General features: G+C 38.5%; 1 protein-coding gene across 2 annotated transcripts in view; it reads left to right on the top strand.

The window, feature by feature from the left end:
• MGAT4D (MGAT4 family member D) overlaps window positions 1-12605 on the top strand; it is a 33294-nt gene extending 20689 nt beyond the window's left edge. For both annotated transcript variants that reach the window (XM_057385497.1, XM_057385496.1), the window contains 8 exons: window positions 2550-2661; window positions 3211-3341; window positions 7433-7540; window positions 8387-8580; window positions 9825-9903; window positions 10012-10090; window positions 11105-11217; window positions 11744-12605. In XM_057385497.1, the coding sequence (XP_057241480.1) occupies window positions 2550-2661; window positions 3211-3341; window positions 7433-7540; window positions 8387-8580; window positions 9825-9903; window positions 10012-10090; window positions 11105-11217; window positions 11744-11770 (843 nt within the window). In that variant the 3' untranslated portion in view covers window positions 11771-12605. The remainder of the gene's footprint in view (window positions 1-2549; window positions 2662-3210; window positions 3342-7432; window positions 7541-8386; window positions 8581-9824; window positions 9904-10011; window positions 10091-11104; window positions 11218-11743) is intronic.
• Window positions 12606-13729: the final 1124 nt, after the last annotated feature.

The raw sequence follows: 13729 nt of genomic DNA, 5'->3' as shown, positions 1-13729 counted from the left end.
AGAGCCCCTTGAAGCACTTACAATACTGGGATCATAGCATAGCCATAGMCATAAAAGCAGACAATCCAATCCCAGCCTAAGTAGTGGAACATGCATTTACATGCATTTGTTCTTTCTGTCCATGCTGACTTTGTTAATTCTGAAATARTCAGACATTTCAAAACTCAAAGAAACACAGATACAGCAGTTTTTAAGRGTTTTCTATTAGCACTGAGAAGCAAAAATAAACCATTAAATAAAACTTTTCATTTCTTCAGTTAAATTCTGTTGTAAAGTTCTAAATTAACTGAACTACTGCTATGCGTTTTTTTATCACCTCACGTGGAGGCTGGGGAAGCTTTGTGTTTTTATATGTAATATATTGCCAGCAGCACTTATCTGTACAMCATTATTACAAGTCCTTGAGTGTGTTTCTCTAAGGCTTAGGATTTAAAGCCTGAGCAATATCTCAGTCAGTTCATTAGGAGTCTTTATGTGTTTTTTTTTTGTTTTCTTCCCCTCACTAGAGTTATTCAGTACGGCATAAGAACATAGGGAAAAACAAGTGGCTGTAAGCTGAAGGAAGAAAAAAAATTCAAATTAGGATTTAGGTGCAAAGTATTAAACATTCAGGATAATAAAATATTGTATTGCATACTGAAAAAACATACTGAAACCTCTAAGTAATGGCAGATGTTCTCCAAGAAGATGTGCTTTAGTTGAACACAAATTACAGGGTTACTGAATAACTTTTAATGGCCTGTTCTACATGGGATATCAAACCACATCCTCTAATAATCGCTGTCAGCTTCAGGCAAGACCATTTCAGACCTAGCACTATACAAAATTACTTCCTGATCATAACCATATTCCCAGTCACTTTGCATCACAGCCTCTATGCTTTTAATCTTCGCTGTTTTTAGATACTTTTCTATCATGCCTCTCAGTATGGTGGCCTCCCTAGGTTTTTGAGATACAAAAACCTGAGTTTTTGAGTCTGTTTTTCATTCTTTTTTGGTGCCTCTCAATTAAAGGAGAGTATCCTCTTTAAGGATACTCATTCTCTAAAACATTCTTTGATTCTTTGCTTTTCTCCCTTTACATATTGCTCCTGGCTAATCCTCCAAGATAATTTAATTTTATGCAAGATTTCTTGTAAATTTATGTTTTGGGGTTGTTTTTTTGTTGWCRTTCTCTTCTGCATAAYTCCCAACTCAACCCAATCCCAGATCTCGGAATCTGTTAAGAATCATTCATCTTGATCAGTTTGTCTCTGTCTATTTTTTGTCTTACCATCTGCAAAAAGGGTCAAAACAGATCTCTTAATCTCACCTTTCTAACTTCATTCTGCTGCCTCCTGGGTTCACTGTTGCCAACACATTTCTCATCAGCCAGCCCTACACATGTAGTGATGCTCAAATTCAGCTAAAAGCTGTGGGCCTGATCTCTCAGGCTCTTGATGATGTCTCACTGCTGAAGACACAAGATTAGCAGAAAATCATGTTTTGGTTTTTGTTTTTGTTTTTTTTTTTTTTTTTTCAAAGCATTAATTTTATAGCTATTTAGCTTTCTGAAGCAGATTCCAGCACCACCAGACATGCAGCAGGGCCAGTGAAGTACAGCAGTTAAAATAAATTACTGTATGATTACCCTACACCCCAGCAATATTTTCCTGAAGTCTTAGCCTCCTCTTCCTGTGTTTTCACACCCATGCTGAATTCAAACCATGAATACTTGCTCCTTAATTACTTCTGGAATACATTTATTTTCTTTGTGTCATTGCCTCCACCCTCCTTGTTTGGATTAATTTTCCTCGGCATTAGTAGCCGCAGCAGCTTCCAAATGCCCACTTCTTCTCTCAAAGCCAGGCAAAAATGCACCCAAGGCCTTTCCCATTTCCTTGATGGATGTGAGTCTCTTCTGCCAAGTACCCTTTAACTTGCTATACTGCTGTTCTCTGTGCCAGCCTTTACAACACCTCGGAAGCTCTGTGTATTCCTGTCCTTCAGGGGATTCACACAGCACATCCCTTCATTACCAGGATTCCCTGGGACACCTTGCTTTCCACTGGCATCTCAGTAACCATGCACAGTCCTTCTCAGTCACCTGGTATGAGTGACAAAGTCTGCCCAGGCTACCAGAGCTTTTAACCATCTGCTTTAGATACCTTTCTTTTTCCTGCTTGTTCAACCTTTTCTTGTTGCTTATCAATGCTTATACAACCTAGGTACAAATTGTTTCTTGTTGTCTTTCTCAACCTCTTGTCTTTTTGCTTAATGTTTTATTCTAAGTGAGATCTCTTTAAGGAAGGGAGTTGTCCTTCATCAAACAAGGGAGAAGCACCCATGGTGTTATGGTCACTCCTGTAGATAATTATTTTATGAGTTATACTAAAACAGAGATACATGTAGAAGCTAAATTGCACTCCTCTGTAGTTTGGCAGTTTTATTATGTGCTGTACAGCAATCAAACATGACAGAGTTTACACTTGCATGTGTCACCACCCTCTCTACAATCAATAAACTCACTGCTTGTCTTCTCTTTTTCTCTGTTGCCTTTTTCCCCCACAGCTGGAAGACGATATTATAGCCAAATCTGATTATATGGAAAACATAAAAAGCTTTGCTGCTCAACAGTCCCAAGACTGGATCRTTCTTGAGTTCTCCCAGCTTGGATTTATTGGTAAGTACTAACACCACATTACATGGTGCTTCTGTGTAGATCAAAAAGGTCTCATTCAGAATTACATCTCAAAGTATGGAAGGACTTGAATGTCAAAACTTCCTTGATTCTTCACGAAATGTCCTGCTGAAAATCTTCTACTTTCTGCTCTCTTTAAAACTGTCTTTTTAATACAGTCTCCTCAGCATTGAATCTAGAGTTGGGTTCCCATAAGAAGGAATTTGTTCCATCTCAGGGAGCTACGTGCCCCTGTAATGTGTCGTCTTCTTTTCACAAATGGAATTTGAACAATCTATTAAAAAAAAAACAAACAACATTGCCTTCCTTTCCCTTGTGGAGGAGAATATGCATCCCATATCATAGGGCTGGATGATCAGGAACTCTCCAAAGCCAAAATCCATGTGAAATTTTTCATTAACTGTCAGAATCACATTTATGTGTGTAAGGCTGGTGTGTTACTTACACATTTATTTAAATAAATTACATTTAAACATAAAGCTGGTGATTTTCACATAGCAATAAAAATATTTTTTCTTGCCTTGCTTTCAGGAAAATTGTTTAAATCAGAAGACTTACCCCTCATAGTGGAATTTTTTCTCATGTTCTATAAGGATAAGCCCATAGACTGGCTTATAGACCACCTGCTCTGGGTTAAAGTGTGCAATCCAGAAAAGGATGCAGTAAGTATCACTGTGAATTTATGAAYACAAGTAATATTCAAACAGTCACAGTAACAAAATTTATTTTGAAAAAGTGGAATATAAATCTCTCAAACTGGACTTACTTTGGACTGACCAGAGTTTCTGCTCCTTCTTGGGTTTTAGGGTTCAGGAGTTTCAACTGCTCCAGGATTTGCATGTGTTACTTTTGTGCTGATAAAGGAGCAAGAAGAGACAGATAGAAGTTGTGCAGAGCAGGAGATTAAGGGGTGCAAAACAAGCAAGCTTCTACTTTTACCCCATAACAAAAGCCACTTCTGGGGATAGCAGAAGGTCCCTGGTTTTACACTTAGTAGTGCCCTGCAGGGTCTCCATACCCACTTCATACAGATAGGAGCAAGCTTTTAAATCCTACTCTCTGGGTTAGGCCAGCTCTAACTTAGGAGTTAGAGTGAGCCTCAAGGAATTCAAGTAAGTTCTTGCTTGCCTGTGATAACAGGATAAAAACCAGATCCTATTTTGTTGACACCTCCCATTCCAGATCTAACATGTGCCAACTTCCATCTGATAGATGAAATATTTTACTTTTATTTTTTTAAATGGCTGTTCCACCTTCTAAGACCTGATTCCTACCTAAAATGGAGCTGTGTTCCTGAAAGGCAGGCAGGCAGCTCGTGGAAGTCTGCTCTGACCAAGCCAAAGCAGAGTGGTGTCTGCAAGTTTCTATTGAGTTTCACTTCTGCATTTGCAATTTCAGTTAGAAATTTTCAATTTGCAAACCAGGTAGAGGAAACCTATGGAGAGTCTCACACGGCCCTTGGGTGGGAATGATGAGTGGCATGAACTGCTGGGACTATTCATGAGAAWGCAGAAAATGGACACTGGGAAATGGCTGGGGATCCCAGCTGCTGAAAATGCAGGAAATGGATGCTGGGAGAAGGCTGGGGATTCCAGCTGCTGAATCTTCTCTGGCAGGTTAAAGCAGTGAATTTTCCTGCAGGCACCATGGAAGGCAAGCTGACAACTCCTCACACTTTCATCTTTCCAAGCAACTAAGAGTGCAGCAAAGTGATCACACACTGTGCTTCACAGGAGGGTCAGCAGGGCACCTGTTTGTGGTTTCTGTGTGCCGACCTGTGGTGATGGATGTTTAGCATCAGTTTACATAGAATCATAGAATTGTCTGGGTTAGAAAGGACCTTRAAGATCATCTYGTTCCAGCCCCCTGCCRYGGCAGGGTCAGCTTCCACTAGACCAGGTTTCTCAGAGCTCCATCCACCCTGGCCTTGATCTCCAGGAATGGGGCATCCACAGCTTCCCTGGGCARCCTGGTTTTGTGCCTCACCATCCTCACAGAAAAGAGCTTCCTCCTAACATCTAATCTAAACCTACTCTCTCTTAGTTGGAATCCATTCCTTCCTGTTCTGTCAATCCAGGCTCTAGTAAGAATTTCTCTCTATCTTCCTTACAGGCTTCCTTCCTGTACTGGAAGGCTGTAATTGGATCACCCAAAAACCTTCTCGTCTCCAGGCTGAACAATCTCAATTCTCTCAGCCTCTCCTGATAGCAGGGGTGCTCCAGCCCTGTGGTGGGCTTTGGTGGCCTCCTCTGAACTCAAATTCAATACAGGTCCATGAGAGGTCCATGAGACAGGTCCATGTCCTTCCTGTGCTGGACCCTAGTGCTGGATGCAGCCCTGCAGATGGGGTCTCACCAGAGCAGAGCAGAGCAGAGCAGAGGGGCAGAATCCCCTCCCTCCCCTGCTGCCCTCGGTGCTTTGGATGAGCCCAGGACACATTTGGCTCTCTGGGCTGTGAGTGCCATGGCCGGGGCATGTCCAGCTTCTCCTCCAGCAGCATCCCCAAGTCCTTCCAGGCAAGGCTGCTCTCCATCCGCTCATTCCCCAGCCCTGGATTGACACCAGAGGTTGCTCTGACCCAGGTGCAGCACCTTGCATTTGGTCTTGTTAAACGTCATGAGAATCCCATGGGCCCACTTCTCAACCTTGTCCAAGTTTTCAGTCTGGACTGACTATTAACGTATCAAGGTTCAACTACGTCTGCTCACCAAGTTGGAAAAGACAGTTTGTGATGGTCAGAGCCATCAGATCTCTGCRTGTTTGAGAAACTTTGTGATGCTTACCTCCTGTGAGCCATCATCCACTGCTGGGGTCCCCAATAAAAAAAAAAAAAAGCTACAAAGTTGTTAGAGCATGTGCAGAGGCCACAGAAATGATCAGAGGGCTGGAGACAGACTGAGGGAGACGGGCTGAAAGAGTGAGAGCTGTTCAGATTAGAGAAGGCTCCTGGGGAGACCCTATAGCATCTTCCAGTACCTAAGGGGGGCTTACAGGAAAGAGGGAGACAGCCGTTTCTGCCTGTTGTGACAAGACAAGGGGCAACAGTCCTAAACTGAAATAGAGTATATTTAGATCRGATATAAGGAAAACATTTTTTGTGGTGAGGGTGGTGAGTCACTGGCACGGGTTGCCCAGGAAAGCTGTGGATGCCMCATGCAGTGTTCCTGACCAGGCTGGATGGARCTCTGAGCAACCTGGTGTGGTGGAAGGCGTCCCTGTCCATGGCAGGGGTGTCAGAACAAGATGATCTTTGCAGGTCGCTCTGAACCCAGCCATTCTGCGTTTCTGTGAGCAYATGCAGTGGCCTGTGTCTGTCACGTACAAAGGGGACTGGGAGGCTGCAAGGGTGGAAGCCCTGACTCAGTGAGCAGCCTTATCTCAGCTTCTGCAGAAATAACGACACCAGCCCAGTGCCACCGATTATCCTCAACCCCTGCTAGGAGTGGCTCTTTCGGTAGTGCTGCCACAGCATAGAACAAGACATTCTAGAGCCTGCGTTTTTACAGGCATGAAATGCAAACCCTATCAGTAGAAAGATCAGAAWTTTATTTTCTTTGAATGATTCCTTCTTTTCTGAAGTATAATGTGCCTTTCAAAGAAACAGCTGCCAGTAAATCAATTTGCACACAATGTATTGCAGTTTTACWTTGTTTTGCTGAACATCTGCTGTGGACAAAAACAAAAACACTTAGTTCTTTTTATAGCTTTCCAGGTCATTTTGAACTTTTAATTAGGACTACTGTGGAAATCATAAATCCCTCATGAGTTTTGGTGGTTTTAATCCAGCTGAGTGAAAACTTTTTAACTTCTGGCTTAAAAAGGCATTGATGTAGTTGATGTAACATTTTTCTTTTATAGAAATGAAAGCACTTGACAGAAAAGCGCATTATCTTGCAAATTTTAAGGTGTCAGATCTGGAGTACAGAAAGGTTAAATGATCTTCCARACTCATATAATAATTCAGTGGCAGCACCAAGAGACAACCTAGGGAGTCTCATTTTAGCTCTTTGCTATGTTCCATGCTATTATGCGTTATTGTCTTACTAATTACTGTGGCGTGTTTGTGCCACTGTATCAAACTATGATGCTTTACAGATACAGAGGAAAAAAACCATTTAAAAAGTAGTTTGCTCTCATTCAAAATCAAGAAACTCCAAAATTAGTACCAATTCCAGTTATTTAATTCCTTAGTATGTGTCATGTCACAAGAGTAGTAAACTGGAAAATTGTGGTTGAAATACAGTATTTAAGGGCTTTATCTAATTACATGAGAAAAGATCCATAATTTATAGTACATTAAAAGCCTYTCAAACACAACAGAAATAGGCAAAATTATAAAGACTGGAATGTAAACAGAATCTACCTTAAGGTCAGTTTTGGCCAAAATAGTTTAATTAGAATGATATGGCAAAGCTAAGAGTTTAAATAAAATCTGCCAGAAACAGCTAAGAAATCAATCAGTTTCATATTTGAGTTACTTGGAGATGTGATTCATGRCATACTGTGCAGAAATCCTTGAATTACTGGTAGCTGATCCTTCAAATCTATCTAACACCATGTGTGGAATTATAAGTTTTGGTCTAGAAACAGTGTATGTGACAAATGGTGACTGTTTATCAAAGGATTACTGATTTAAACATGGATAAAAAATCTGGACCCATACCCTCAACTACATAATGAAATTGTCTTATGGAATGTAGTTTTTCTCTCCTTGGTTTAAATAATCCTTCAATCCCTCTTACTTTCTTTCCAGACACACTGTGAAAAGGAAAAATCAAAGTTACGCATCCGTGCTAAACCATCTCTCTTTCAGCATATGGGAGTTCATTCATCATTGGCTGGGAAGGTACAGAATTTGAAAGTAAGAATAAGACATTTATATGCAGCCCTATTTATAAATTACATGCTTGTATTTTAACTTGTTTCTCAAATGAGTTTCAAGGATCGCATCTTTGGCACYGGATGGCATCTCCACATGCAAGTATGTTGTTTTCCAGATTTGGTAGAGAATATTGATCTGGCATCTAAGCTGCAGGTGGGGTACACTGCTCCTACACAAACATTTTTGAATCTCTCTTCTGAGCAGCAGCTTTTCATGGCTTGTAGGAACCCTGTTCACTACACAGGTCTTCAGATGCTCTGCTYCATGCAAACAAAGCCATGATGGTGTTTTTTTGACTGGGCAGTTTACATTCCCAATATGAAGGACAATTAAGTAGATAGTATTGGTATGCTAACGTGATGGCCACAGATTTCTGAGGAGAGTTTGGAGGGTAAACTACATACCTCATAAGGACAAGAGTAATGGTGCAACAGTCTTCAGAAATCTCCTGATGGTGCCATCTAGACAAGATTTCTCAGTTGGATCAGACTAGAGATTCAAGTAGCCTTTAGCAGAGACCAGCATCACATTTTCTGGCAGAAGGCATCCTACATCCTAGACAACTAAGAAATAGCCTCCTGTGGAGATAGTAATTTTTAAATCTTGGCAACTGAGAAATAATCAGTACAGCTCTGTCTACAAATTGTAACACTGAGTCCTAGTCATTACAATGAAATGAATTTTTTGTATCTATTAAAAAATAGAGTGTATATTTTTTGACACTGAGGCAATTATTTTCTGAAATAGCTTCCTGTAATAATTRCAGATATCAATGCACTTTTTTTCCATTTTATGAGCAAAACTGCATTTCTTTATATCCAACAGGATAAAGATTTTGGAAAAAATCTGCTATATAAAGCACATAATAATCCACCTGCAAAAGTGGATACAAGCCTAAAAATATACCAGCAATATACCCTKGAAAAAATTTATAAAGGACAAGACTGTTTTTGGGCTTCAGCTCCAGTGGCAGGTGACTACATCAGGTTCACATTTTTAAATCCACTAAAAGTTGAAAAGTAAGTATTACATCATAGAGAACATGGAGGCCTACATATATTCAGTTTGGAAATGACTGAGTCTGTCATTATGTCTGAAATGTCTGAAATTATCAGTGCTCAATGCTCAATTTGCATAAAACTTGTTACTGACAAAAAAATCCATGATTTGCTATTTATCTGCTCTTCTTCTTGAACTTCCCCCTTGAAWTACATTTCTTCCTTGGTAATTAGAGAGCTCCTTAATTTTTTTCCTTTTATTTCTTCAGGTAAGTATTTTACACTCATGATAATTCTCAATGGCTTTTTTTAAACTAATTCATTTCATCAATGGAGTCGATGAAAGCTTAATTTGTGTAGTTGCCAACAGAAAGGCTGTTTGCATGACGTCARGTCTGTATCTCCACCTAGTGAGCTGCAGTGAGTGACAGTTTTTATAATAAACACTGGTGTTCTGTGTGAATTAACTGTTTTCTGCTTTATGAAACTTGGGTAGGCTGTAGTTTTGCATGTTCCTGCTACTGGGAAGTTAATTTACATTTGGTATTGTTTTATGGMTGGTCCCAGCCCCATCACATTGCTGATCTGTGAGAATATATGGTTAATCCTATAATATTTGGTGGTCTTAGGCCTTGAATATTTGATACCAGAGAAGAGAACTTGATGTTTTATATTCTCTTAGTTCATTTTGGATCTAAAACCCTATGAACTTTTAATGCCAGAAATTTAAAACCTAACAGAGATTTTTATTTTAAAATGTTTTTGCTTGGATTCTGGATTTTGTCAATGCTCTTGCTTATTGGCTATTAGGGGAATTGTTTAAGAGCACTGGAATTGATCAGTATTGATAAAAGAGGGGAATTCTCCTGGCATGTAGTATATGGTCTAGTTGAAACAGAAATTTTTGCTGCCATTTGCCTTCCTGAAGCCCATCCTACTTCAGTCTTAAAATTACAGGCACAGGTCAGAGGGCAGATCTTCCTTAGCCATTAAACATGGGAAATTAATTTATTTGAAAATTGAGCACTAAAAAGGGGAACGCTTGCATTTGTGGTTCCAGAAAAAGGTGTTTTAAATGTTTGTCCTACTTAAAATAAAAAGACTCTATTATGGTTTGTKTTATAGTTTCAAGGCTCATTTCTGTTCTTTAGAGCCCAAAAATGTATAAAGAAAAGGTATCTGAACTTTCCTTCAAAACTGGAAAGAATTACTTTAGAACACTTCTAAGTATAAAATACCTGAAAATAACATACCTTTATCATCAGGTACTTGTTCAGAAGTGGAAACATGGAGCACCCTGGTGATAAACTGTTTAACACTACTGTGGAAGTGCTGCCAGCTGATGTAAGTCTCTCRTTTCCAATCGTATTTCAGTTTTCAGAATGATATCCAGCATAAAATGTCATACCCTAAAAGACACTTGTGGAAATGCTTTTGTTTTGTTTTTTACAGGAAAGGCTAAGAAGAGAACTGGTTGATAGTGGAAGYAAATTTAACTACCCAGCAACCAAAGACGGATATTTAAAAATAGGTAAATTGTTTACTGTCACTTCAAAACTAGAAATTTTCTTCCTATGTATAAAATGTTCCTGCTTTCAAGGATTTCATTAACTCTGTAATAAATTCAACATTCCAAGGCAAACTAGTAAGGAAAAGAAACTGCTGCATATTGTAGTGTATGGTGTTTCACCAATGGCTCTCCTATTTTGGTTTAAACATGACCAGTGGTAAAAGCCAAGATATCTAATTAGTAAGGAAAATTAATTACAGTTCCTGCAAAGGGTTTGCATGGCAAGGCTTTGGTAACAGGGGGGATGAAGATGGAGCCACGGGGGTGGCTCCTGTGAGAAGCTGCCAGAAGCTTCCCCTGTGTCCAGTGRCAGCCAGCTTTAGGATGGAACCTCCACTGGCCAAGGCTGAATCCATCAGTGATGGGGGTAGTTCCTCTGGGATAATGTATTTTAAAAAGGAATGGAAAAACTGAAACAGCAATTGCAGCTGGAGAGAGGAGGAAGAATATGTGAGAGAAAAAACTCTGTAGACACCAAGATCAGTGAAGAAGGGGGATAAGGATGCCATGCTGACTGCCCTGAGGAGGGAGGAGCAGCAGAGACAACATGTGATGAACTGACCACGACCCCCATTCCCTGTCCCCCTGCACCCTGGGGGTAAGGAGGTAGACGAAAACAAGAGTAAAATTTACCAAAGAGTAAAATTTACTAAAGTTTGATCAAGAAGAAGGGAGGGGTGGAGGAAGGTGGTCCTAAGATTTGTTTGTTTTTTTTCTCATCACCCTACTCTCATACAAAGAGGTAATWTTTTATTTCCCAAGTCAAGTCTGGCTTATCCACAGTAATTTGTGACTGATCTCTCCGTGTCCTCATTTCAACCCAGGAGTCTTCTCCAAAAGATTTTTCTTTTCCCCCCAATATGTTCCTGGATTTAATTTATAATTTGTAATATAGATCTTTTTCACAAGTTTGCTTGGAAGTGTATTTCATTCTAATAAATGTTCATATGGGTCTTGGTTTGCTTTTAATTTAAGGGGCTTTTGAAAATGGCCTTGCAGAAGGCAGCATCAATCAGTCAATAGGAAGAATACAGGCTATTCGTTTATCAGTCACTTCTGATTCTCCTGTCTGGGCAATACTGAGTGAGGTAAGCATGTCAATAAAAGCATTTTTATTACTCATTATTGAATGAGTTTTGGTTCTTTCAATCATATAATATTGATAATAATTAATTTTATTTAATTTTGAATGGAACTTTGTGTGGAAAAACACACACAAGTGGAGAATTATATTATTTTCAGGAGAGGTGAAATTTACTTCATCGAAAGTGCTAGAAATGCTCAAATGGGATGATTCTTCACTGATTTTGCAGTGCTCTAAGTGTAGTTGCTAGTATTTGGGATTTGGTAAACAAACCTTTTATCAGTCACCATCTTGGATATGAACCACATTATGTCAACATTTTCAGATGAACATGGGATTTTTTAATTCTTCCAAGTTTTTCTCAACTGTTTGAATGCCAATTAGTCCATAAATAGAAAATGCTCAGCAGAAGTCACAGAGAGAATTACTATAACCTTAAACCCTAGCCATAGCCACAAGAAGGGAGAAACTAATGTCRTAGGTGAAGCTTCTGCAGACTTTAGAAAATAATAGATTTTGGTTTTTTCCAGGTATTTATCAAGACATCTGAAAACTGAAGAAAATACATTTTTGATGTATCACTGGTTACATATTGTTTGAAGACAAGGCTGACTGCAACAACAAAAAAAAAAAGGACTGGGTAAAAAGATCAATTCCAAACCCATTTAATGACTAATAATGTGTATTAGGAAAGAGCTGAGGTAACTCTCAGGTCTTTATATGGCAAAGTATAAAAACACAATTATGTTAGTAATTTCTAGAAAATGTTCTTGAGTAATATATATAAAAATCTCACCTTAGCCTGACAACATTAGATAGATATTATTATAAACTATKGATAAGGCATAACAGCTGGCTTCAGGGACTAAAGCATAAAGCACAAAAAGTTTCACCAGAAATAAAAATACAGATATTTTTGAAAAACATTAAGGACACAGTGTTCAACTCCATTAAAAACACTGGTCTATTTTTCAGGGAAATTAGAACKGAAGGAAAAGTTGTCAATATTCATTTCAAGTATTTAAAGTAGTTCACAGGAGCATCTTAATGTTATGAAAATGGATCTCAAATTTAATATAAGTGTGTTTCAGCCTTAATGTAGCATAAGTTATTTTTTTTAAAAGGGAAGTGCCTACAAGTTGTCATTTGAATAACTTGAAACTTAAGCAGGTACTGTTTGGAAGATTGTAAAACTTCTCAGYGAATTGTGAATTAAATTAATTACAGGAAATAATAAGGGTATTATCTGTAACTATATTTTTGTAGAAAGAAAATATATTTAAATAAAATTTTGGATCGTATAATTAGATAATCAGCGTGTACTGATAATTCAATCCTCATCACAAGTCAAAATTCAACATAATTAAAAAATAAAAAGTAAACCACTGTAGTCTCATTTGAAAAGCTTTTGGGAAATTACATCTCACCTTGGACATCTACCTGCTAATTTGCAGAATTCTGGTATCACTTCCTGAGCACTTGAAGCATGACTGCACCCTCGTTTCCCTGCACAGGCATTGCATCCTGACAGCAGGAAGTAAATTGTGAAGTGTGGATTGTATTGAATGGGTTACATTAATGTAGAATTGTATTCTTAATGCCAGAGTGGTTTGCATTTAGAATGAGATGAAGTTCAYTTTTTTACATTAAAACAGTTCAGAWGAGTGKTTTTTAAAAGMCCACYTCTAGTAATATCTTGACACTATTAYKTAGAASATTATTGYTTATTWTACATTATTTATTTAGRTTATTATTTACARAATTGCTTATACACTGTGGTGCTAYATAAATGTGCATGTAGATACATATATGTACATATATGTGCATATATTTCGTTGRCCAAATATTGCAGCCTTCATTCGGTAAGGAGTTTAATGTCAGTTAAGAATTAGTGCAGGAATCCAGCATGCTTAGAGATACATGGGGGGACACATTTATCCATCAGCACTTATAGTGAAAATATAAAACCTTTATTTTGCCATTGCTTTCACTGCAACAGATTCACTGTTGGGACTGGGGTCTGCATTCAAGGTGCCTTACACTCACTTGTTGCAGGGCAGTGTTACTAAGGAGGAAATTACATAGCAATTATTAAATCAGTGAAAACATAGAATATACTTATGTAATAGATTYTGCTACCAAAACATCTTATTTTCACAGTGAAATGAGATTTCACTCTAATTGTTGAAGCATACTTCAAAAACCTCATCAGAACACCTTAAATTGCATTAAGAAGTGACTGGATTTAAAAAAAAGAATTAAAATGTTATTTTTTTATTCTGTGCTGGCAGCTTGGTGCTTCACTAATTGTTTCTGGTTTTACATATTTTACATAACTGTTGCAGTCACAGAATACCCTTCCCATCTCTCTGATGTAAATGAGGTTTTAGTTGATGTTGTAAATAGTTAATGCTGCACAAGAACCATGAATTCTTCCCTATGCTTTTGCAAGTGCAGAGGTTTCTTGCACAGTCTGCAGAACCACAGCTCCACTATAAAACCAAAAGAACCTAAGA

Source organism: Malurus melanocephalus, unplaced genomic scaffold (genome assembly GCF_030028575.1).
Source record: "Malurus melanocephalus ecotype Western Australia unplaced genomic scaffold, MMel_1.1 scaffold_833, whole genome shotgun sequence".
Lineage (NCBI taxonomy): Eukaryota > Metazoa > Chordata > Aves > Passeriformes > Maluridae > Malurus > Malurus melanocephalus.
The sequence above is the reverse complement of the archived record's forward strand: the minus strand, read 5'-3'. Positions and strand labels throughout refer to the sequence as shown.